The sequence below is a fragment of the Sus scrofa genome, chromosome 7, assembly GCF_054392235.1.
Source record: "Sus scrofa isolate SSC_HxYL_T2T_F1_AM1 chromosome 7, Sscrofa_HxYL_maternal_Yorkshire_Landrace_v2.0, whole genome shotgun sequence".
Classification (NCBI taxonomy): domain Eukaryota; kingdom Metazoa; phylum Chordata; class Mammalia; order Artiodactyla; family Suidae; genus Sus; species Sus scrofa.
Genome location: NC_139389.1, coordinates 26690795 through 26712579, shown reverse-complemented (window position 1 = coordinate 26712579; position 21785 = coordinate 26690795). Strand labels below are relative to the sequence as shown.

Genomic DNA, 21785 nt, shown 5'->3' with positions numbered 1-21785 from the left:
GCAAACCAACTCCTGGGCATATATCTGGACAAAACTTTCATTCGAAAAATACTATTGAAGCACTATTCGCAATAGCCAAGACCTGGAAACAACCCAAATGTCCATTGACAGATGAATGGGTTAAAAAGATGTATATATACACACAATGGAATGCTACTCACCCATAGAAAGGACAAAATAATGCCACTTGCAGCAACAGAGATGGAGCGAGAGATTCTCATCCTAAGTGACATAAGTCAGAAAGACAAATACAATACGATATCACTTATATGTGGAATCTAAAATATGGCACAAATGATTTTATCTACAAAACAGAAGCAGATGATGTCATGGAGAGCAGGCTTGTGTTTGCCAGGGGGCAGTGGGAGAGATGGGGAGATTGGGGTTGGTAGATGCAAACTGTTACATTTAGAATGGATAAGTAATCAGGTCCTACTGTACAGCACAGGGAATTGGGTACAGTCTCTTGAAACATTGAAGATAGTATGAAAAGAATGTATGTATATATATGTGTGTGTATATGTATGGCTGGGTCACTTCACTATACAGCAGAAATTGAAGAAATATTGTAAATCAACTATACCTTAAAAAATTAAAAAAACCAAACTAGAATGTGAAAACACATTGAACATAAAAATATAAATACACCCAGATATATAATAAATCCAAATTCTGTCAAAAATATAATCATATTCAATAATCCCTCTTCTAAATACAAGCTCACACACTGGAATTCTTTTGCAGCTGTAGAGTCCTTGGTTAGTTCCACCTTAGTGGTTCTTTCAATGTTTCCTAGAGATGTTATCTGAATAATGTCTTTTTATTTGGAGCAATAACCAGTGATAAAGGCAGATGGTCTTTGATGACTTATTTTCTCCTTTCTCTACATGGTGTATCCCTCCTGAGGAAGGTGCTCTTTGATTTGGTGTCTCTTTAATGTCTCTGAGGACTTGAGTCTCCAAGCAAATTTGGCTTTCCAGTGGAGAGAGCTTTTCACATAAGTAATTAATCTGTTGTTTTGAACTCTGTTTCTAAGGTTGCAAAAAGTCTGGGGTGACCTTTCAAAAACATGTCAGAGAAAACGTCCAGAGCAATTGCTTCTCTTAGCTCTCCTGTAATATCTCTGGTTCAGCCATTTTAATTTTCTTCTCCTTTCTCATGAATTTCTTCTTTCTATTACTGTAGATGTTCTAATATTCTTATGAAGGTAATAATGCAATTTTTATTTATCTAATTGCTGTTGACTTCATTCAGTAATCAACTTATTTGATAACCATTCATAGAGTCCTTTATATGTATCAGTTATTCTACAGAGAAGTGTGATATAAAACAGAAATAAACATATTCTTGATCTTGATGAGCAGATAAATGTCATTCAGGTAAATGTCATTTTCTTGGAAAACTTGTCCATAATTTCTCATGCTTTGATCTTTTCATTTCTTTCTTTTTTTTCTTTTTTTTTTTTTTTGTCTTTTTGCCATTTCTTGGGCCGCTCCCGCAGCATATGGAGGTTCCCAGGCTAGGGGTCTAATTGGAGCTGTAGCCACCGGCCTACACCAGAGCCACAGCAACGCGGGATCCAAGCCACATCTGCAACCTACACCACAGCTCACAGCAACGCCGGATCGTTAACCCACTTAGCAAGGGCAGGGATCGAACCTGCAACCTCATGGTTCCTAGTCGGATTCGTTAACCACTGCGCCACGATGGGAACTCCTTCATTTATTTCTTGAGAAGTTTCTCTGCACTATTATCATTTGGATTTTGTTTTGTTTTGTTTTTATTATGTTCTTGTACAGTTTCCTAGATATGATAAAGCTTGTGTATCAGATGTTTTCCTAGCATGTGTAAATAATTACAAGATAAGCATAGAATATCTTTCAGTTGTGTCTTCTTCAGCTTCATTCATCAAGGTCATAATTTTCAATGTACAGGTCTCTTACTTCTTTAGTTAAATTTAATTCCTATGAATCTTATTTTTTTGTGAGGCAATCGTAAATGGGATTGCTTTCTTAATTTTTCTTTCTGATAGTTCATTAGTAGTGCATAAAAATACAACTTTTTGTATATTGACTTTGTATCCTGTGACTTTTCTGAATTCATTTATTCGTTCTAACATCTTTTTTGGTGCAGTCTTTGGGTTTTCTATATATAGTATGTCATCTGCAAATACCTACAGTTTTTTTTTCTTTTTTCTTTTGATTTTTGATTTTTAGGGCCACACCATGGCATATGGAAGTTCCCAGGCTAGGGGTTGAATTGGAGCTACAGCTGCCGGCCTATGCCACAGCCACTTCAATGCAAGATCCCAGCCATGTATGTAACATACACCACAGCTCATGGCAACACTGGATCCCCGACCCACTGAGCGAGGCCAGGGATCGAACTCACATCCTCAGGGATACTAGTCGGATTAATTTCCTCTGCATCACAATGGGAACTCCCAAATAGTGACAGTTTTATTTCTTCCTTTCCAATTTGGATGTCTTTTGCTTCTCTTTCTTGCCTTATGCTCTATTTACGACTTCCAATACTATGTTGAATAAAGTGGCAAGGATGGGCATCTATGTTTTTTTTTTTTACTAATCTTAGAGGAAAAGCTTTTATCTTTTCATAGTTGAGTGTGATGTTAGCTGTGGGCTTGTCATATGTATGTTAACATTATGTTCAGGTATGTTCCATCTCTGCCCACTTCATTGAGAGTTTTTTTTATCATAAGTGGATATTGAATTTTGTCCAGTGTTTTTCATGTGTCTATTGAGATGGTCATATGTTTTTTATCCTTCTTTTGGTTAATGTGGTATATTACATTGTTTGATTTGTGGATGTCGAATGATTCTTGTATCCCTGCAATGAATCCCACGAGATCATAGTGTATGATCCTTTAAATTAATTGTTGAATTCAGTTTGCTAATATTTTCTTCAGGATTTTTGCATCTCTCTTTATCAAAGATACTGGCTTATAATTTTCTTTTCTTGTGGTGTTCTTATCCAGTTTTGGTATTCGAGTAATGCTGGCCTCATAAAATGAGTTTGAAAGTGTTTTCTCCTCTTCTAATTTTTTGGAGTTTGAGAAAGATTAGTAGTGATTCTTCTTTAAGTTTTTGGTAGGATTCTCCTGTGAACCTACTTGTCCTGGACTTATTTTTGGGGACCTATCACTTCATACCTGTCAGAATGGCTATCATTAAAAAAAACCACAAATAACAAATATTGGTATGGATTTGGAGAAAAAGGAACCCTTGTACACTATTGGTAGGAATGTAAATTGGTGTAGACAGCGTGAAGAATAGTCATGCTTGTTTCTCAAAAAACTAAAAATAAAACTAAGAGCAGTTCCGCTTCTGGGTCTATGTTCCCTAACACCTCAAAACACTAATTTGATAAGATACACATTCCCCAGTGTTCATAGCAGCATTATTTACAATTGCCAAGGTATGGAAGCAATGTAAGTGACCATCAAGAGATGAATGGATAAAGGAGATGTGGCGTATATACACAATGGAATACTACTCAGTCATAATAAGAATGAAATTTTGCCCTTTTCGTCAATATGGATGGACTTGGAGGGCATTATAATAATTGAAATAAGTCAGACAGAGAAAGACAAGTACTGTATATCACTTATATGTGGAATCTAAAAAAAATTAACAAACTAGTGAATATAACAAAGAAGAAACAGACTCACAGATATAGAGAACAAACTAGTGGTCGGTCATCAGTGGGGAGAGGGAAGGAGGGAGGGGCAATATTGTTGTAGGGGAGTAAGAGGTACAAACTATTTGGTATAAAATAAGCTACAAGGACATATTATACAACATAGGGAATATAGTCAATATTTTATAATATGATACTCCATTTTATAAATGGAGTATAAACTTAAAAAATTGTGAATCATTATATTGTACACCTGCAACTTACATCATACATCAACTATAATTTAATAAAAGGAAAATAAGATTATTTAAAGTACTTTGTTATAAATTTAAGACACTGATTGTAATCACTAAGTAATCTCATTTTAAAAGAATACAAATTATGTTGGATTGAATCTATCCAAATGGCCTCATTTAACCTTAATCATCTCTTTAAAGACCCTTTCTCCAAATACAGTCACATTCTGAAGCGCTGGACCCTAAAGCTTCAACATATGAATTTTTAGGGGTGGTGGTGCACAGTATAGCTCATTACAGCACTACAAGGCAAGAAAACTACAGACCAATATAATTATATAAGCCAACATTTGTTCATTGCTTAACATGTTACTAGGTCAATTGAACATCAGAACTTCTCTAAGGGAAGTAAAAGGGTTTGATTCTTTGTTCTTTTGTTACCCATGCAGAACTCCTACTAGTTTAGGCTTAACTGATGATAGTGAATGGAGGAGCTGGATTTATAACCCAGATGCATGGCTACAAAGCCTGTGCCATTTCCCTGCGCTTATGTTTACATGAGATTATCCATTCCTCTGGAGAAGCTGAAAAAGTGAAGGCAGCAAAAGGACATACTAGGTGGCAGGAAGAGCAGCTTTTTCATTTAAAATGTGACACAGATGATTTCCCCAAAGCACAATTATAAACCTAATGATTAAAAAAGCTACATTGCACAGGTGAAAATCAGTGGTTAGGAATTATTTTCTGTTGGATATTCCACCAGCTTTGCTTTCTCTGGCTTCTCATGTGGCTCTATCACTTTGTCTCCTTGCTTGGGCAGCAGAATTTTTGCATCCGGGACACCAACACCTTTAGGGCTTCCTTGACATCCTTGTTACGTAGTGTATAGATGAGAGGATTGAGAAGTGGGGTGATGACTGAGTAGAAGATAGCCACAATCTTGTTGATATTTGACTCATATTTTACTGCTGGGCGGACATACATGAATATGAGTGTGCCGAAGTAGATGGTGACCACAGAAAGGTGGGCTGTGCACGTGGAAAAGGTCTTGCGTCGGGCAGCAGCTGAGGCCATGCCAAGAATTGTGGCCAGGATTTGGGCATAGGAAGCCATGGTAAAGACCAGCGTCCCTAGGATAATGACAGTGCTAAAAGCATAGCCCACAGCCTGGATGGCATATGTGTCTGTGCAGGAAAGGCGGAAAATCTGATCGGCATCACAGAAGAAGTGGTTGATCTGGTTGGGGGTACAGAAGGAGGTTTTTGCAAGGAGGAATGAGGGGAACATGGGGCAGAGGAATCCCATAAACCAGCAGACCCCAGCCAGGATACCACAAGTTTGAGGGCTGAGCAGTAGTGGGTAGTGGAGTGGTCGGCAGATGGCAGCATAGTGGTCAAAGGCCATGGTGGTGAGAATGAAGAGCTCCGTGGCAGCCAAAGAGAAGAAGAAGTAGTACTGGGTGATGCAATTGGGAACTGAGATGACCCCTGGGGAACTGAGAAAATTGGCCAGCATTTTGGGCACGGTGACTGTGGTGTACCAGAGCTCTACCGAGGAGAGATTGCAGATAAAGAAGTACATGGGAGTATGGAGGTGCCCATCCAGGGCCACAATGAGCACAATGAGTGCATTGCCCACCAGAGATAAGAGGTAGACCAGGAGGAAGAGGTGGAAAAAGAGCAGCTGGAGATGTGGGGAGTTGGAAAATCTCACGAAGACAAATTGAGTGACCAATGTGCTGTTGGCTCTCTCCATTCAGCCTGGGGGATCAGCCAGGCAAGGAGAAGACACATGGAGATCTTGAGATGTCTTCAGTTATGTGGTTTCCTCTCCAGCTTTATTCCACCATTTGGACTTGCACACCCTCCCCGTATTCCTTTTAATGCACTCTTTGGCTGCTTCTCAGCTTCTCCAAAGCAGAGACTACTTTAAAAGTAGGCTTCCTGAATATTCAAGACTCTCTCTCTCTTTCTCCTCATTTAGTTAGGTCCTAAAATGCCACATTTCTCAGGAATTCTTTTTAGATTGAGTAGAGGAGAGGACTCAGCTTCAGGGGCTCCAGTTAGAGTGAACATGTAGCACACCCTGTCCCCAGGTATGGGTTGAACCCTGTATTATTGTTGATATCAACTTTTTTGACCTCCAAATAGCAATTTTATATTATTTAACAATATTTCTTTTATGAAAAAAGAAGTACAGTCAGTTTACAATGCTGTGTCAATTTCTGCTGTTCAGTGAAGTGATTCAAAACCTAATATTTCTAAGGATTGGTTATTGTGTACCCTTGAGCTTTCCGACCCTAAGATTCTTTAACCTTCAGGTTTGCAGAGGATATGGGATCTTACTTTTCTCCTTCTGTTCTGGACAGTAGCTCTGTCTTATGCCATCAGATCTCAGAAGGTGTGGAGTAGCGGACATGTTTCCCTTTATGCAGATTCCAACCCAAGACTGGAAAGAGGCACTCCATGGAGACTTCTTGATTCTGAGTATCAAAGGCAGAGTAGGAGAGATCGTGCTCAGTGGAGTGTAAGGATGGGAATGCAGTTTATTTTTTTATTTTTTTATTGTCTTTTGTCTTTTGTTGTTGTTGTTGTTGTTGTTGCTATTTCTTGGGCCGATCCCGCGGCATATGGAGGTTCCCAGGCTAGGGGTCGAATCGGAGCTGTAGCCACCGGCCTACGCCAGAGCCACAGCAACGCGGGATCTGAGCCGCGTCTGCAACCTACACCACAGCTCACGGCAACGCCAGATCGTTAACCCACTGAGCAAGGGCAGGGACCGAACCCGCAACCTCATGGTTCCTAGTTGGATTCATTAACCACTGCGCCACGACGGGAACTCCGGGAATGCAGTTTAATGTGAAAAGTGAATGCAGGTTTGGATCCCCAGGTGGGAATTTGGGAATGGGTTAGAATCCTTGAAAGGAGACAACAGTTAATGATATGTGCTTAAACTCAAACTGATCACAAAAGCAAGGCTCAGAGGATAGTAAGGTTTGCACAGTTAAGAGTTAACATTGGGATGGATGAAGATGATGGCATTGATGTTATTGAGACATGAGTTTTACATATTTTTCCAGATCTTGTAGGTTTCTTTTCCCTTGAAGTGCTCTAAAAATAGAAATGTCAAATATATACATCATTAGGAGTAAGGTTAATACACTATACATTAAAATACATGAGAAATTGTTTTGACACAATATAAAGGTATGATGCAAAGTCTAATATTCAGTATGATCTGCTATATATTCCCAAGATATCAGATTACCTGTGATTTTTTTTTTTTTTTTTGTCTGCACCCATGGCACTTGGAAGTTCCTGGGCCACAGCTGTAACCAGAGCCACGCAGTGACAATCCTTGATCCCTAACCTGCTGAGCCATAGGGAACTCCACCAGTGACTTGTTATTTTTTGTTTTTTTTTTCTTTTTACAGCTATACCTGTGGCACATGGAAGTTCCCAGTCTAGGGGTCGAATCAGAGTATGCTGGCCTAGGCTGCAGCCATAGCAAAACTGGATCCTAGCCACATCTGTATGCTGCAGCTTGGGGCAACGCTCGTTCCTTAACCCAATGAGCAAGGCCAGAGATTAAACCTGCATCCCCACAGACACTGTGTCAGGTTCTTAACCCATTGAGCCACAATGGAAACTCCTGACTTTTTGTGTCACCAAGCTCTTTATAATAAATACATTTTAATGTCATGAGGTGGTCTTGTTTTGCTATTAAAATATTTATCTTCATGTTAGAAATACATTGTTAGTAGAGAAAAAGTAGCAAAAATTGACAGGTATTAAGAAAATAAAAGTCGTATGTATATTTTCCATTCAGTGATAAACATTATTTATATTGGAGTGTTACTTATGAACTATTTTTGTATGTATGTATGTATGTATTTATCTTTTCTAGGGCTGCGTCCGTGGCATATGGAGATTCCCAGGCTAGGGGTCTAATCCCGAAGCTGTTGCTGCCGGCTTACGCCAGAGCCACAGCAATGCCACATCTGAGCTGTGTCTGCGACCCACACCACAGCTCACAGCAATGCCGGATCCTTAACCCACTGAGCAAGGCCAGGGATCAAACCCGAAACCTCATGGTTCCTAGTTAGATTCATTTCTGCTGCGCCATGATGGTAAGTTTTGTGTTTGTGTATGTGTGTGTGTTTTGTCTTTAAACAGCACAGATTTAGTTTCTTTTTAAAAAATTTTTATTTATTAATTTTTTATTATGGTTGATTTACAATGTTATGTCAATTTCTGCTGTATAGCAAAGTGACCCAGTTATGCATATATATATATATATACATTCTTTTTCTCATTATCTTCTATAATGTTCTATCACAAGTAATTGGATATAGTTTCCTGTGCTATACAGAAGGACTTTATTGCTTATCAATTCTAAATGTAATAGTTTGCATCTACCAAAAAATATGGAATGCCTCTGAATTTGCATGTCATCCTTGTGCAGGGGCCATGCTAATCCTTTCTGTATTTGTTCCAGTTTTAGTGTACGTGCTGCCCAAGCGAGCATGACTATTTTATTTTCATTCATGTATTTATACACACAGATGCACACACACACACACATACACAGAAAAATGCACACTTGAAACCACAAAGAGCAGGAGGTATGAAATGAAAACTGTGAGGAGTTCCCTAGAGCCACCAGTAAGGGGAGGGCTAGGAGGAAGGGCTGGGTCACTGTAGCAGGGGAGACGGGGCCTGCTTGGACAGACAGGGTATATCCCCATCTCTGACTTCTAATAGTCTTCTTCCCTGAAGGAAAAGGGATGCCTGTAGAGAAAGGAAGACTGACTTCTGATTTCCTAGCTGGATGCTCACAGACCAGCAGATGCTACCCACAGAGTTAGGGAAGGAGGCTTGGGCTGAGGGCTCAACCAGAGAAGAGACAGACCCATCTTGCTTGAATTAGTGATTTCTCAGCGGTAGGAAGATGTGGGTACAGGCTCCAGAATCAGGGCAGATGATTTGGGGGTCATACTGGATCACTGGGCGAAGAGTTTTGGGCATCGGGAATTTAGTATGAGGCCACCAGCTGAGAGTCACCTTGCAAGATGAAGCTGAGTGGGTGGCCAAGGCTACTCACCCCTGTTTAAATTAGTCACACAAAGAGCTAGAGCAGAAGTTACTTCCAACCAAGAAGAGGATGCAACATTACCAGCATATTGTTCCTCTTTTTCATCACCTCCTTGATCCCAGAAAAAGTAGTGGCAGGGGAGATTGGGGGTCTTGTGGGCAGACTAGACTTTCCCTTTTATTCCAAGCTACTTGACAAAATGCAGGACTGGCTGTTGGCTGGGGTTATTTTAAAAGTAGTGTTGATATAAAAATGTGATTGAAATAAAAATAAACAGAACTTTGTGTGCAAAACTTTACCTTAATAGAGGCAAAGGAAAAATAACCAGTCTTAATAACCAGAGAACACTGAAAACTAAACATGACTGACAAATTAAGGAATCCGACTCAAAGTTATTAGGAGGTTGGCTACCCAGCGGAAAGGGCGGGAGTGAGCAGAGTACAGTTTACAGCAGTAACCATAAAAATAAAACCATTGCACATTTGCAATCCATACTTTAAGACTCCTTCATAAACTGTGTATGTATGTGTGTATGTATAGGTATATCATCAGTCACTGATACACATTTAACATTTAGAGACTAATGCTTGGGTGGTTGGGGGCTGTTTTAGGCAGCTTTCCTTTTTTTTTTTTCCTGTCTTTTTGTCTTTTCTAGGGCCACACCCGAAGCACATGGAGGTTCCCAGGCTAGGGGTCGAATCAGAGCTGTTGCTGCCGGCCTATGCCAAAGTCACAGCAACGCCAGATCCGAGCCCAGTCTGTGACCTACACCACAGCTTACGACAGCGTCGGATCCTTAACCCACCGAGCAAGGCCAGGGATCGAACCTGCAACCTCATTGTTCTTAGTCGGATTCATTAACCACTGAGCCACGATGGGAACTCCGGCTTTCCTTATTTTGCTCTGAAATCCTAGGTTCCTTCCTGCCTCAGTGCCTTTGCTCACACCTGGCATCCTCCTCTGTGTTTCGTAAAATAGAACCATTCATTTTTATTTATGAAGCCTTAGCCAAATGTTCTAGTCCAGTGACTGGTGAACTAGTCCTGAGTTCCTATTGCTGAGAGGGCCGTAGTTCAGCAGAATGGCAGTTGAACCTGAAAATTCTTATCCAGTAACCTCATCTACCAGGAGTGCACTGCAGCCCAGGGAGGAGGGTGCAGCTGTGTGTGTGGTAACAGGGAAGCTTTGGATTTTTTAGTTTCCAGGTCCACCCGCTGGTGTGCAGCCTTGTATTTAATTCTCTTGTGAATGACTTTATCTTTCCAGTAGGACTTTGGATTCGGCATCCGTCTCTCACAAGATACTATATCCTTTCGCACATCTATGTTCTCAGCCTGCAGCGGGACCAGGAAGCCAGAGATGGATTTGCACATTAACACTTCCACTTTCCTTCCATTTAAATTTTTTCTACTTCTGTCTATCCACAAACCTTTACGATATTGCTGGTCAGTGAGTCGAGTAGCCATGAAAGTGGGGACGCCAGGTAGTTTTATGGTGAAGAAATGAAAACTCAGCTATATATACAGAGCTCACTCACATAGAGAACTCTATAGATGGAGAGAACTGTAAGCATTTATATCGTCCATTCCTCTTTCACTTTGAGTAAATAAAAAAGTATAGGTGGCTGATAATAATAAACTTGAAAATCTGTACTGCGACTTTCTCATTTCTTGATCACCAGCTTTTGTTCCATGAACTTTATCTGCCTCCAACCCCATTTCCTCCAGTTGCTATTTCAGGGCATTTATACAGCTTTCTGGAGGAGCTCAGGTTAGCAAGTTCTTGGCATTCTCTTTTCTGCAAGGAACAATCTCATCTCATCTATGCTGGATTCTGAACAACAGAACTGATGGGGGCATGCTTATATTTTACTTTTGTACCCTGGAATTGGGGTTTGAAATATTTTTTTTTTATTTTCCCTGTATAAATCCATGATATTCTTCATTTTATTTTGTTTTCCAGGATAGAGGTGAGTGAGACACTGTAGAGAGAGTAAACTAGACTCTCTATGCCTCCATAAATCTTGCTGTCAAATAAGCAGTGGTTCCCTTTCTCTCACTTTGTCCATTCTCCAACACGAGGCTATGCTTATAGCTGCTTGCATCACAATACTTTGGCCTAGAATTTGGGCTAGTAATTAAGAAATGACATTCATCATCTCTCATTTGCTCATTTTACAGAATTCACTTAATTTTCTGAGCCAAATTTCCTTCTGAAACTTTGGACAAATCATCTCTAATCCTAAGTATAAGGACTCTTGAAAAATGTCAAACTACTATAAGTACTTTTCATTTTCTACCTTCATTTATTATTTAGTTTTAAAGCAGGCAAAAGTTTAATTTTATTGAAAATAAATTTTAAGATATCACTGAGATAGAGCCATTTATTGTGTCATTTCCCTTTGTGGAGTTGTGGACAAAGTTGAGTCAGTCCTTAAAAATTTCAGGTAAAGATCAGCTTTCTCTGAGAAGCTGTGGGAGCATAATTCAGAAATGAACAGCTCGACGTACTCCTCCTTCTCCATCTCTCTCCCTATGTCAGCAGCTGATAGAGATTCTTTTCCTCATCCATCACTCCAGACATTTATTCTCTGATTCTAGAGGGGTGGGGAGATTCTTCTGTTTTGTGAAGCTCCAGGTTACTTTTGGTATATTCTATCCTGACTTTCCTGAGTTTAGATCTCTCCCACTCTCCCTCCCTCCCTTCCTTCCCTTCCCCCACACCTTTTCTTTCTGTTTAAAATAGGGGTACTGCAACTCAATCCAGACCTATAAAAGGGCAAGTCTGGCTCATTATCATTAATTACACTCCACCTTTCCATTCCTGATCTTTTTTTACATGATCAAAGACTCTCATTACCTTAGGCATCAGGGCAGAAGTAGATGGCACTCACCAGTGATGGGAAAGAGGACCAGAATGATGCATCAGTTGGCACTGTGGGATAAAGAGGAAGGGTGTAGCTTTTGTCTTAGGAAAAACAATAAGAAAGCCCAATGGAGGAAGATGGTTTTGAAGAGGGGCTCCCCATGTCTTCTTACCCTCCTTTTCAGAAGCATATCTTCCCTAGGGTGTCAGGGTCTCTAGGAGACCAAGGGATCTTCGGAAGCATCCCTCAGTTTATTTTTCATATTTTGAGCCTCTGGGCTCTGAGGTGGTTGCCCTGGGAAGGGAAATGTTGTTGGTATGAGTCTCTTCCCCTTGGGGAACTGAAGTCCCTAAGACCCAGGCCCATAGAGGTGACTCACAGAGATGATTGGTGTCAGGAGCGCAGCAGCCACACTGTTCCCTTAGGATCAAAAAGCCCTGCCAGGAGTTCCCGTCGTGGCGCAGTGGTTAACGAATCCAACTAGGAACCATGAGGTTGCGGGTTTGGTCCCTGCCCTCGTTCAGTGGGTTAACGATCCGGCGTTGCCATGAGCTGTGGTGTAGGTTGCAGATGTGGCTTGGATCCCGCGTTGCTGTGGCTCTGGTATAGGCCAGAGGCACAGCTCCGATTAGACCCCTAGCCTGGGAACCTACATATGCCGTAGGAGCGGCCCAAGAAATGGCAAAAAGACAAAAAAAAAAAAAAAAAAAAAAGCCCTGCTAGAGCAGGCAGTTCTCTGTACAGGGACCACATCTGCCCAGCTATGTAGGGAGCAGGCTGGTGGGGGCCAAGTTTACTCTCTTGCTCTCTGAAATGTCAGCTCCGAGGCTTTGGGTTCTAGAAGTCCTTAAAATGTCATATTTGTCAATCTACAGCCACTGAAGAAGGTCAGTCCCCACACAGGGGCCGGTTCAGTCACTAATGACCATTAGTAATAGGAATTGTAACCAGTGCCCACGGCAGCTGATGTTGAGCACAGAATTTTTTTTTTTTCCAGACTTTAAGGAAGGCCTTCTTCCGTGGGTGTAAAGAGAGTTAGGTAAGACACAGGAAAGATAGCAGCAATTTTCCTGAGTTCACTAATGTGGTCTTGAGGAAGTTCTCCCAGCACAGAGTTTGTGACAGAAGAAGAGTCCCATCAAGTCTGGACAACTATCATTCCAATGAATATGCTATTTTTTTTTCACTTTGAAGATAATCCTTTCAAGTCACTAACTGGAGAGCTGCTTTAGGACCAAACTGTTTTGAAACTGGAAGGTCTGCAAAAACCTGTTTGATGCCTTTTCCTCCTCCTCTTTTCCCTTGTGTGTTTCTTTTCTTATTACATCCTAGGAACTGAATATATAGCAGAGGAGCAGTGAACTGGTCAGGGTTTGATCTTGGTTATATGACTGACCTAGTTTAAATCTCTGTACAAGTCATTTCATTTTCCTGAGGCTCACATTTCTCTCTCTTTTTTTTTGTCTCTCTTTTTTATTTTAGGGCCACACCAGTGGCATATGGAGGTTCCCAGGCTAGGGGTCGAACCGGGGCTGTAGCTGCTGGCCTACGCCACAGCCACAGCAACTCGTGATCTCAGCTGCATCTGTGACCTACACCACAGCTCATGGCAACACCACATCCTTAACCCACTGAGCGAGGACAGGGATCGAACTTGCGTCCTCATGGATGCTAGTCATATTTGTTTTCGCTGAGCTGGGATGGGAACTTCTCATATTTCTCATTTTTAAATTGAGATAGAGCTGATTCTTGTTATTTGCAGTAGTTATATTCTTTCTATAAAGTTGCAGTGAACCACAAAATGGAAGATATCAAATTCTTCGTCTTATTTTGGGTGAAATTCAGAGTTATATGTGTAAGCTTCTGGTCACATTTTTGTCAGCCGATCAACATATAACCTGGTTTTAAGTGTGTTTCTGCTTAAAGACACTTTTTAAAAAGTATGTATTTTGTTCATTCATTAATGCTGAATTCACGGCCAATAGTACTATAACTCATGACTGAAAAATCCTATTTAACTCATGTATTTTCTCTGAAACACACATCATATTTTTGCACCAAGGAAATTAGCACTTGAGCATTGCACTTGGGGACCATTTTAAACAGAGAAATCACCAAAAGCTCCCACCCAACTCAAAATATGAGATACGTGACACTAAGTATGCCATGAAAAGGACAGTTGTTTACAGTATGAGAGCTGAAACAAGAGGGCAGAGTTTCATTTTGTTCAACCTCAGCGGGGAACACGTCCATCACATGACTCTTTTTTTTTTTTTTTTACCATCTGCTCACATTAATGTCCACACATAACTGGGGAAGTGCTGCAAGAATTGATTTGGGGGTTACAAAGAGATGACATCACAAATATTAAATCCACAAATAATGAGGATCGACTCTATTCTAATCTTCTCTGCTGTTGTGATCTTCGGTGTTTTCTTGCCAGTTGACATTGTTTAATGCATTTTCAGAAATCAGAAATTACGAATCAAATGCTCTTTTTTTCCCTATTTGTTCATCCATTCATGCATTTTTCTTCATTCTTTCACTAACCATTTATGAAACAATTACAGTGTACTTGGGCAACAAAGATGAATAGGATATACTACTTGCCCTGGATATTACTTATTTGTAGCTTGTAGTCTAGTAAAGAAGAAAGCTAAATGCAGGAATCTTTGATAGAAACCATGAAAGACCATGATCTGTCTTAGTAGAATCTTGCTGGATAGAATACTATCTCCTTTGTGAAAAATAAATTGCTAATCTTCAAGAAGCTTTGGGAAGTAGGGCTTAGAATAGTATTTCAAGTTAGGGTCATGAAATGCTATTGTTAAAGACTTCTCCTTGGATGCAAGTTTCCCAAGATGCAAGGAAGGGAACCAGGGAATTAATAACCAAATACACTTCCTGGGCTTTGGTTTGTGAAATAGACTGGTGGCATGGGGGGATCCATGAGAACGTGTGCTTTCTTTTCCAAATGGAATTGGTCTGTTAGAAAGAAAGTGGGTCTGAAGTAAGGGTCTGACTCAGAAAGACAATGGCACGACTGAACACATTGCTGAGGATGAGAAGTCAATAGATCAGCCTGATTTCCGTGGAGAATTCTCAGAAGGGAACAGTGGGAGACAAGCTGTCAGGCAGGCATTTGAACATGTAGGATATTGAAATGTCCTTAACCATTTGGATGTTACTTTGTAATAACATGCCAGCTTCCTTCTCCTTAAAGCAGACCTACTATTGGCAGGGCTTTGAAAATCCATATAAAACCCTGGTAGTAAGGGCTGCCTCAATTGAAATAGTTTTCTGGGATGGTGAGAGGGTCTGAAAGCTGGAGGGTGGGGAGAGAGGGCTGAGAGTAGTCTTCTGGGAGGATCACTATGGGGGTAATGGTTTAGGGTTGCTGCTGAGAACTTAGGAGAATTTTGTGATGAGTTCCGGGGAAGAGACTGGGAATTGGGGGATGGGATGCTTGGTGGAGAGCATTAGCCCCCGTGGGGATGGAAGGGTGAGTTCCCATATGACTCTTGGTTTCTGCTCCACTTTTGGTCAAGCCAATAATTGAGGAAGCTCCTCTGGAAAAAGACAAGTATCTCAGGGGGCTGATATTGCTTTTTCATTTAAGGCTGCTCTCCAGTCAATCTGTAATTGGTCCTCAGGGGCCTCTCCCTTCTTGGCAATTGTCATCCCTTCTTTGTGATAAAGGGAAGGACCTACAGTGAGAAGCCAGAAGAATCTAGGAGCTAGAAAAGGAGATAGAGACTGGGGAGATGAGGGAACCAAATGTGACATTTCTATTCAATGTCATACATTATCCCACGATGAGGTCAAGGATGGGGGAGTTGAAGGTGGGAAACTTCAATATTCTGACGTCTTCAGCAAATCTTAGTACATAGCCTGCTCTTCACAGTTTTTTTTTCTCTTTAGAAGTGCTATTTCAGGTGAGTTTCCTATTTTTGTATAATTGTTCACAGCTTAGTTCACAGATCTTATTAAAAAAGCTAAAGAATTGGTCTTTAGGGCGTTTCCTCCTCTCATCAGTTTAACTACATTTCATCTAGCCCAGACAGTAAAAAATGCTCTTTTTTCGAAGGAATTCAAAGAAATCTCACTTAAAAAAGGACAAAAAAAAAAAACTCACAGTATTTCTCTGGAATCCTAGTGTTGTAACATCTTCCATTGAGCCTTTAAGAAGTGGATTTTGAATCCTTCTTGCTGCATCCCAGCTTATTTCATTTCTTTCCTCTCTCCTGGAGATGAACAGTAGATATTCATGAGAATAGTTTTAGTTGGAGTATGTTATGGAGTAGGACACCCTCATAACCATTGTTTTCGTTTTTGTTTTTTACATGGTGGGAATTTATCTTCTTACTTCGTTGCAGGATAACAAAACTTGTGGGATACACTTAAACTCATGCTGTTCTCTTTAAAAATTTCATTAGTGTATCTTTCTGCTTTATTATAGAGTAAATGCCCAAGAGCATTGAAGAGAGGTACTTAAAATGTCAAACTAAATTACAGTTTATTTACTGTTTCTGTTTGTAAAAAGAACCTGTTTAGCAGACACTGCAAAGTATATGAGAGTAATTTTTCTCTCGTTTTTCAAAGGTAAATAAAAGTGAATAATTTGGTATATACTTCTTCAAATATTTTTTCTTGGAATGTTCTTTGAATTTCTTTTGCAGAAATGGTGATAACATTGAGGGCTCACACTATGACTTTTACCTTTTATAAAGTTGTGCCTGTAATTGGTTGCTTTTCAGAAAATAGATATTTTGCACTATTTTCATTTCCCTACCAGTCCGTACAGTCAGTACAGTGATTTTCATTTTGATTTCAGACTCATCCTGCGTTCCTTGGAGTCTTCCTTCTTCATGATTGTCCTTTGTAAGGGAGTGATGGCCACTTAACCCCTGATCGTGGCTGTTGCTACGTCCTTCCCATTCATCTATTCTCCTCACATCCTACTGCCTTCTTTTTACCTTCCTCTTTCTCCCCACTTCCCCAATCCTTGAAAAATAGAGTGGGGAGGAGTTCTCTGGTGGCACAGAGCGTTAAGGATCTGGCATTGTCACTGCTATGGCTTGGGTCATTGCTGTGGTACAGGTTCAATCTCTGGCCTGGGAACTTCTTCCACATGCAGGCACAGCCAAAAAGAAAAAAAAAAAAAAAAAAGAAGGGGGGATGTGGTGGTCTGAAAAGCCAAGATGATGTTATGACTTGACAATAGTTTTCATATGCATGAACTTTTAAAATAGTCCCCAAAACAGTCTTATAGTGGAGATGGCAACTGTACCATACTTTCACAAACTCTGGTAGCAGATTCTGTGATACCACACACACACACACACACACACAAAACAGACACACACACACACATCTGCATTTTTCCTCTAACTTTCTCCTCTGCTTCCAATCATTTGTTGTGTTCTCATTGCTTTTGTTTTCGGTTTTTGTTTTTTTTTTTTTTTTTTGGTGGGGGCATGCCTGGAGCGTGCAGAAGTTCTGGGACCAGGGATTGAACCTGCATGACTGTAATGACAAGGCCAGATCCTTAACCGCTAGGTCATCAGAGAACACTGCTCATTGTTTTTAATATAACACACAGACACACATTGCTTTGTATAGCATATGAGATCTTCCTTGCAGGTACTCAGACCCATTTTTAGCTCTTCGACAACTCAGTACACATCTTTACTTACAGTTGTGTCTCTCCTGCCTGGAATGCGATGCCCACTTTCCTGTCCCTTGCCTGGTCAACTCTTTCTTTCTTTCTTTCTTTTTTTAATTTTTTTGTCTTTTTGCCTTTTTTCTAGGGCCGCTTCTGCGGCATATGGAGGTTCCCAGCCTAGGGGTCGAATCGGAGCTGTAGCTGCTGGTCTATACCACAGCCACAGCAACATGGGATCCGAGCCCTTTCTGTGACCTACACCACAGCTCATGGCAATGCTGGATCCTTAACCCACTGAGCAAGGCCAGGGATCAAACCTGTAACCTCATGGTTCCTAGTCGGATTCGTTTCCGCTGCACCACAACGGGAACTCCCTGGTCAACTCTTCTCTGTCCCTCAGAACTGCCTACAATTTCTTCCCCGGGGAGCCTTCTCTGACCTTATTTCGCACACCTTCCCCCTTTCCTCCACCTTCCAGTCTGGGTTTGATCTTTCTGCCCTCACAGCACCACACTTTCCTCACTCAACATTATTACTTATCACATTTGTACTATACAATTTTGAATGATTTGACGAAACTGGTATTTGAAGAAGATGCTTTTGATGAGGGAGAGGGCAGTCTAGAGACGGGAAGTTTGCACTGAAGGCAGTTGTGCTGAGATAGTCATAAAGAGGTTGTGAGATGAATGGTGGAAGAGTGAAGAGGGAACATAAGAATTTTCCAAGCAACAGCTTTTTGTCTAGTTTTGTAGTTGACCATATGTTTATTTGAGATAAATGTGTTTGAAATAGATGCCCAGGCAATCAAAAGCTTAATATCAGGCCCTTACATTATAATCAAACAAGTTGATAAGATTTCACTGATTGGGGTATGAGGAATGAGAGACAGTGTTACCATAAGGAGGACTATAATACAGCAAGCTTGAGTATCAGGCAGAATTTTCAAACCACTCACATTGGAGCTGGTTGTTGTCAGGGAAGGTAAAAGAGGTTGTTGTTGATCGTGCTGATTTTGAGCTGATGATGGGACATATGAATTTGTATCACCAGACATATGGCTGGTTATACAAATTGGAAAGGTGAGTTTACTGTATCATAATAATATTAGACTGAATTGGCTTAAAGGTCTCTGAAGACTGAAATTATAAGTTTGGATAAAAATCTCTTGAGTCTTGAAGAATATGCACAGTGAAGGAATGTAGGGAAGGATAGGAGTTGAAAAAGGAGTAAGCCGCTAAAAAGGGGGACAGATAGGGACTTGTGTTAATGATTCTTGTTTTGGAGACTCATTTTCATCTCTTCCATTTTAGCTCTACTTATCTCAGGCTTGGTGTAGAAGATACAAAGATGCACTAAAATTTCTCCCTTAATCACTTCCAAGCAGAAACGTGGCTGATGCACATGGAAACTGTCTCCATAGGAAACCAAACTATTACTGAATTTGTCCTTCTTGGTTTCTATGACATAGCCGACTTACATCTCCTCTTCTTTACTGTGTTCACTCTTGTCTACACCTCCATCATCATAGGGAACATGCTAATCATTGTGGCAGTGGTTAGGTCTCAGAAGCTCCACACACCCATGTATTTCTTCCTGGCTAATCTGTCCTTCCTAGAGATCCTCTATACATCCACAGTGGTGCCAAAAATGCTGGAGGGCTTCTTGCAGGAGGCCGCCATCTCTGTGGCTGCTTGCTTGCTCCAGTTCTTTATTTTTGGTTCTCTAGCCACAGCTGAATGCTTCCTGCTGGCTGTCATGGCATATGATCGCTACCTGGCAATCTGCTACCCTCTCTGCTACCCGCTCCTGATGGGGCCCAGATGGTGCCTGGGGTTGGTGCTCATAGCCTGGCTCTCTGGCTTCATGGTAGATGGATTGGTTGTGGCCCTGATGGCCCAGCTGAGGTTCTGTGGCCCCAACCACATTGACCACTTTTACTGTGACTTCATGTCTTTGATGAGCCTGGCCTGCTCAGATCCCAGCATAGCCCATATGACAACGTTCATTCTCTCTGTGGTCTGCCTCACTGTTCCCTTTGGACTGATTCTGACATCTTATGCCTGGATTGTGGTGGCCGTGCTGAGAGTTCCCTCTGGGGCCAGAAGGTGGAAGGCCTTCTCCACGTGCTCCTCCCACCTAGCTGTAGTGTCCACGTTCTATGGCACTCTCATGGTCTTGTACATTGCACCCTCCGCTGTCCACTCCCAGCTCCTCTCCAAGGTCTTTGCCCTGCTCTACACTGTGGTCACCCCGCTCTTCAATCCTGTGATTTACACTCTGAGGAATAGGGAAGTTCATCAGGCACTCCGGAGGCTTAAGCAAACTGAAACAATTGAAGAAGGATGGTGGTAAAGATTTTATTTGGACTTTGGATGTCTCTATTGGTACGCCTTCCAGGATTGGTTGGGGAGGACTAGCTTTGTTCTATTCTGACATTTCTCTCTGTGAAAAGTTTTATAGTTGTCCCACTCATACTGAAAATGAGTATGGTAGAGAAATAATTTTCAAGTGCTAACTTTGAAATTTGCTTTTAACTTTTATTATTTCTTTATAAAATAGACTGATTATTTAATATAAAATAGGTATACATAAATGGCAACATGAAATAAACTTAGGGAGTTCCTGTCATGGCTTAGTGGAAATGAATCCAATTAGTATCCATGAGGATGCAGTTTGTATCCCTGGCCTTGCTCAGTGGGTTAAGGAACTGGCGTTGCTGTGAGCTGTGGTGTAGGTTGCAGACGCAGCTTGGATTTGGCATTGCTGTGGCTGTGGCGTAGGCCAGTGGCTACACCTCTGATTTGACCCCGAGCCTGGGAACCTCCATATGCCATGGGTGCAGCCCTAAAAAGACAAACAAAACAAAACAAAACACCTTAGAACTACTGACAACTTATATATATTAAATATATAATATATATGTATAATAAGTTGAATCATGGAAGTTTGTAATCTGGTTTTTAATTGACTGCTGGGTCTTGAACATCTTTTTATTTTGACAAATACCTACTTATTTATTCTGAGCTTTTTAGTCTAGCTAAACATGATTTTTAAAAATAATCTTCTATTGAGGAAATTTTTAGTTGTGTTCAATTCTTTCACCATTCAAATACAGATCACATCCAGATTTTCGTACAATAAATTCTTAGGAGTTGAATTGCCAGGTCTAAGGATATGCATATTTTTTAAAAATTTAAAGCTGGGCCTTGCACGCTGCCGTCCAGGAGCCTCCTGTGCCAGCCAGCCTTGGTTGGCCCCACCACGTTCTTTGACATCACCCTTGGCAATGAGCCCTTGGGCCGTGTCTCCTTGGAGCTCTTTGCAGATGAAGTTCCAAAAACAGCAGAAAGCTTTTGTGCTCTGAGCACTGGGGAGAAAGGATTTGGTTTTAAAGTTTCCTGCTTTATAAAGGTTCCACAGGATAATTCCAGGATTTATGTGCCAGGGTGGTTTGGTGACTTCACACATCATAATGGCAATGGTGGCAAGCCCATCTTTGGGGAGAAATTTTTTTTTTGGTCTTTTTAGGGCCATACCTGCAGCATACGGAAGTTCCCAGGCTAGATGTCAAATCACAGCTACAGCTGCTGGCTTACTCCACAGCCAGAGTAACGTGGGATCCCAGCCACATCTGTGACCTACACCATAGCTCACAGCAATGCCGGATCCTTAACCCACTGAGGGAGGCCAGGGATGGAACCCACATCCTCATGGATACTAGTTGGGTTCGTTACCACAGAGCCATGATGGGAACTTCCTCAGGAGAAATTTGATGATGAGAATGTCATCCTGGAGCATGAGTCCCAGCATCTCGTCCATGGCAAGTGCTGGCCCCAATACAAACGGTTCTCAGTTCTTCACCTGCATGGCTAAGACTGAGTGGTTGGATGGCAAGCATGTGATCTTTGGCAAAGTGAAAGAGGTCACAAATATTTTGGAAGCTATGGAGTGTTTTGGGGCCAGGAATGGCAAGAGTAGCAAGAAGATCACCATTACTGACTGTGGACAGATCTAATAAATTTGACTTGTGTGTTTTATCTTAACTGTCAGCCCATTCCTTCTGTAGCCCAGGAGAGCACCCCTTCACTTTCATCTGCTTGAAACCGCCTATAATCTTTGTACGTTCACTGCAGTTCTTTGGGTTCCATATTTTCCTTATCCTTCTCCAAGTTTAGCTGGACTGTAAAGTTAAGTTTATGATTATGAAATGAAGGCTAAGCAATAATAAAAAATTTAAAGCTGGATACACTTTAATTTCTTATTTATA

General features: G+C 41.1%; 2 protein-coding genes, 1 non-coding gene and 1 pseudogene across 3 annotated transcripts; 2 read left to right on the top strand and 2 right to left on the bottom strand.

Annotated features, from left to right (window-relative positions):
* Nucleotides 1–4688: 4688 nt before the first annotated feature.
* LOC110261736 (olfactory receptor 6N2-like) lies at nucleotides 4689–5648 on the bottom strand. The gene has a single exon (XM_021100028.2). The coding sequence runs from the start codon at nucleotides 5646–5648 to the stop codon at nucleotides 4689–4691; it is 960 nt and encodes a 319-aa protein (XP_020955687.2).
* A 2665-nt stretch (nucleotides 5649–8313) lies between these two features.
* Nucleotides 8314–8420, bottom strand: LOC146401460 (U6 spliceosomal RNA). Its single transcript, XR_014811752.1, has one exon. It is a non-coding gene; the product is annotated as a U6 spliceosomal RNA (small nuclear RNA).
* A 10496-nt stretch (nucleotides 8421–18916) lies between these two features.
* OR11A1 (olfactory receptor family 11 subfamily A member 1) lies at nucleotides 18917–19870 on the top strand. The gene has a single exon (XM_084970532.1). The coding sequence runs from the start codon at nucleotides 18920–18922 to the stop codon at nucleotides 19868–19870; it is 951 nt and encodes a 316-aa protein (XP_084826658.1). The 5' UTR covers nucleotides 18917–18919.
* Nucleotides 19871–19998: 128 nt separating this feature from the next.
* LOC100517537 (peptidyl-prolyl cis-trans isomerase A pseudogene) lies at nucleotides 19999–21541 on the top strand (annotated as a pseudogene).
* Nucleotides 21542–21785: the final 244 nt, after the last annotated feature.

What these genes read in the sequence shown, in the direction of transcription:
- LOC110261736 (XM_021100028.2), bottom strand. Translation starts at nt 5,648, where the DNA reads ATGGAGAGAGCCAACAGCACATTGGTCACTCAATTTGTCTTCGTGAGA.
- OR11A1 (XM_084970532.1), top strand. Translation starts at nt 18,920, where the DNA reads ATGGAAACTGTCTCCATAGGAAACCAAACTATTACTGAATTTGTCCTT.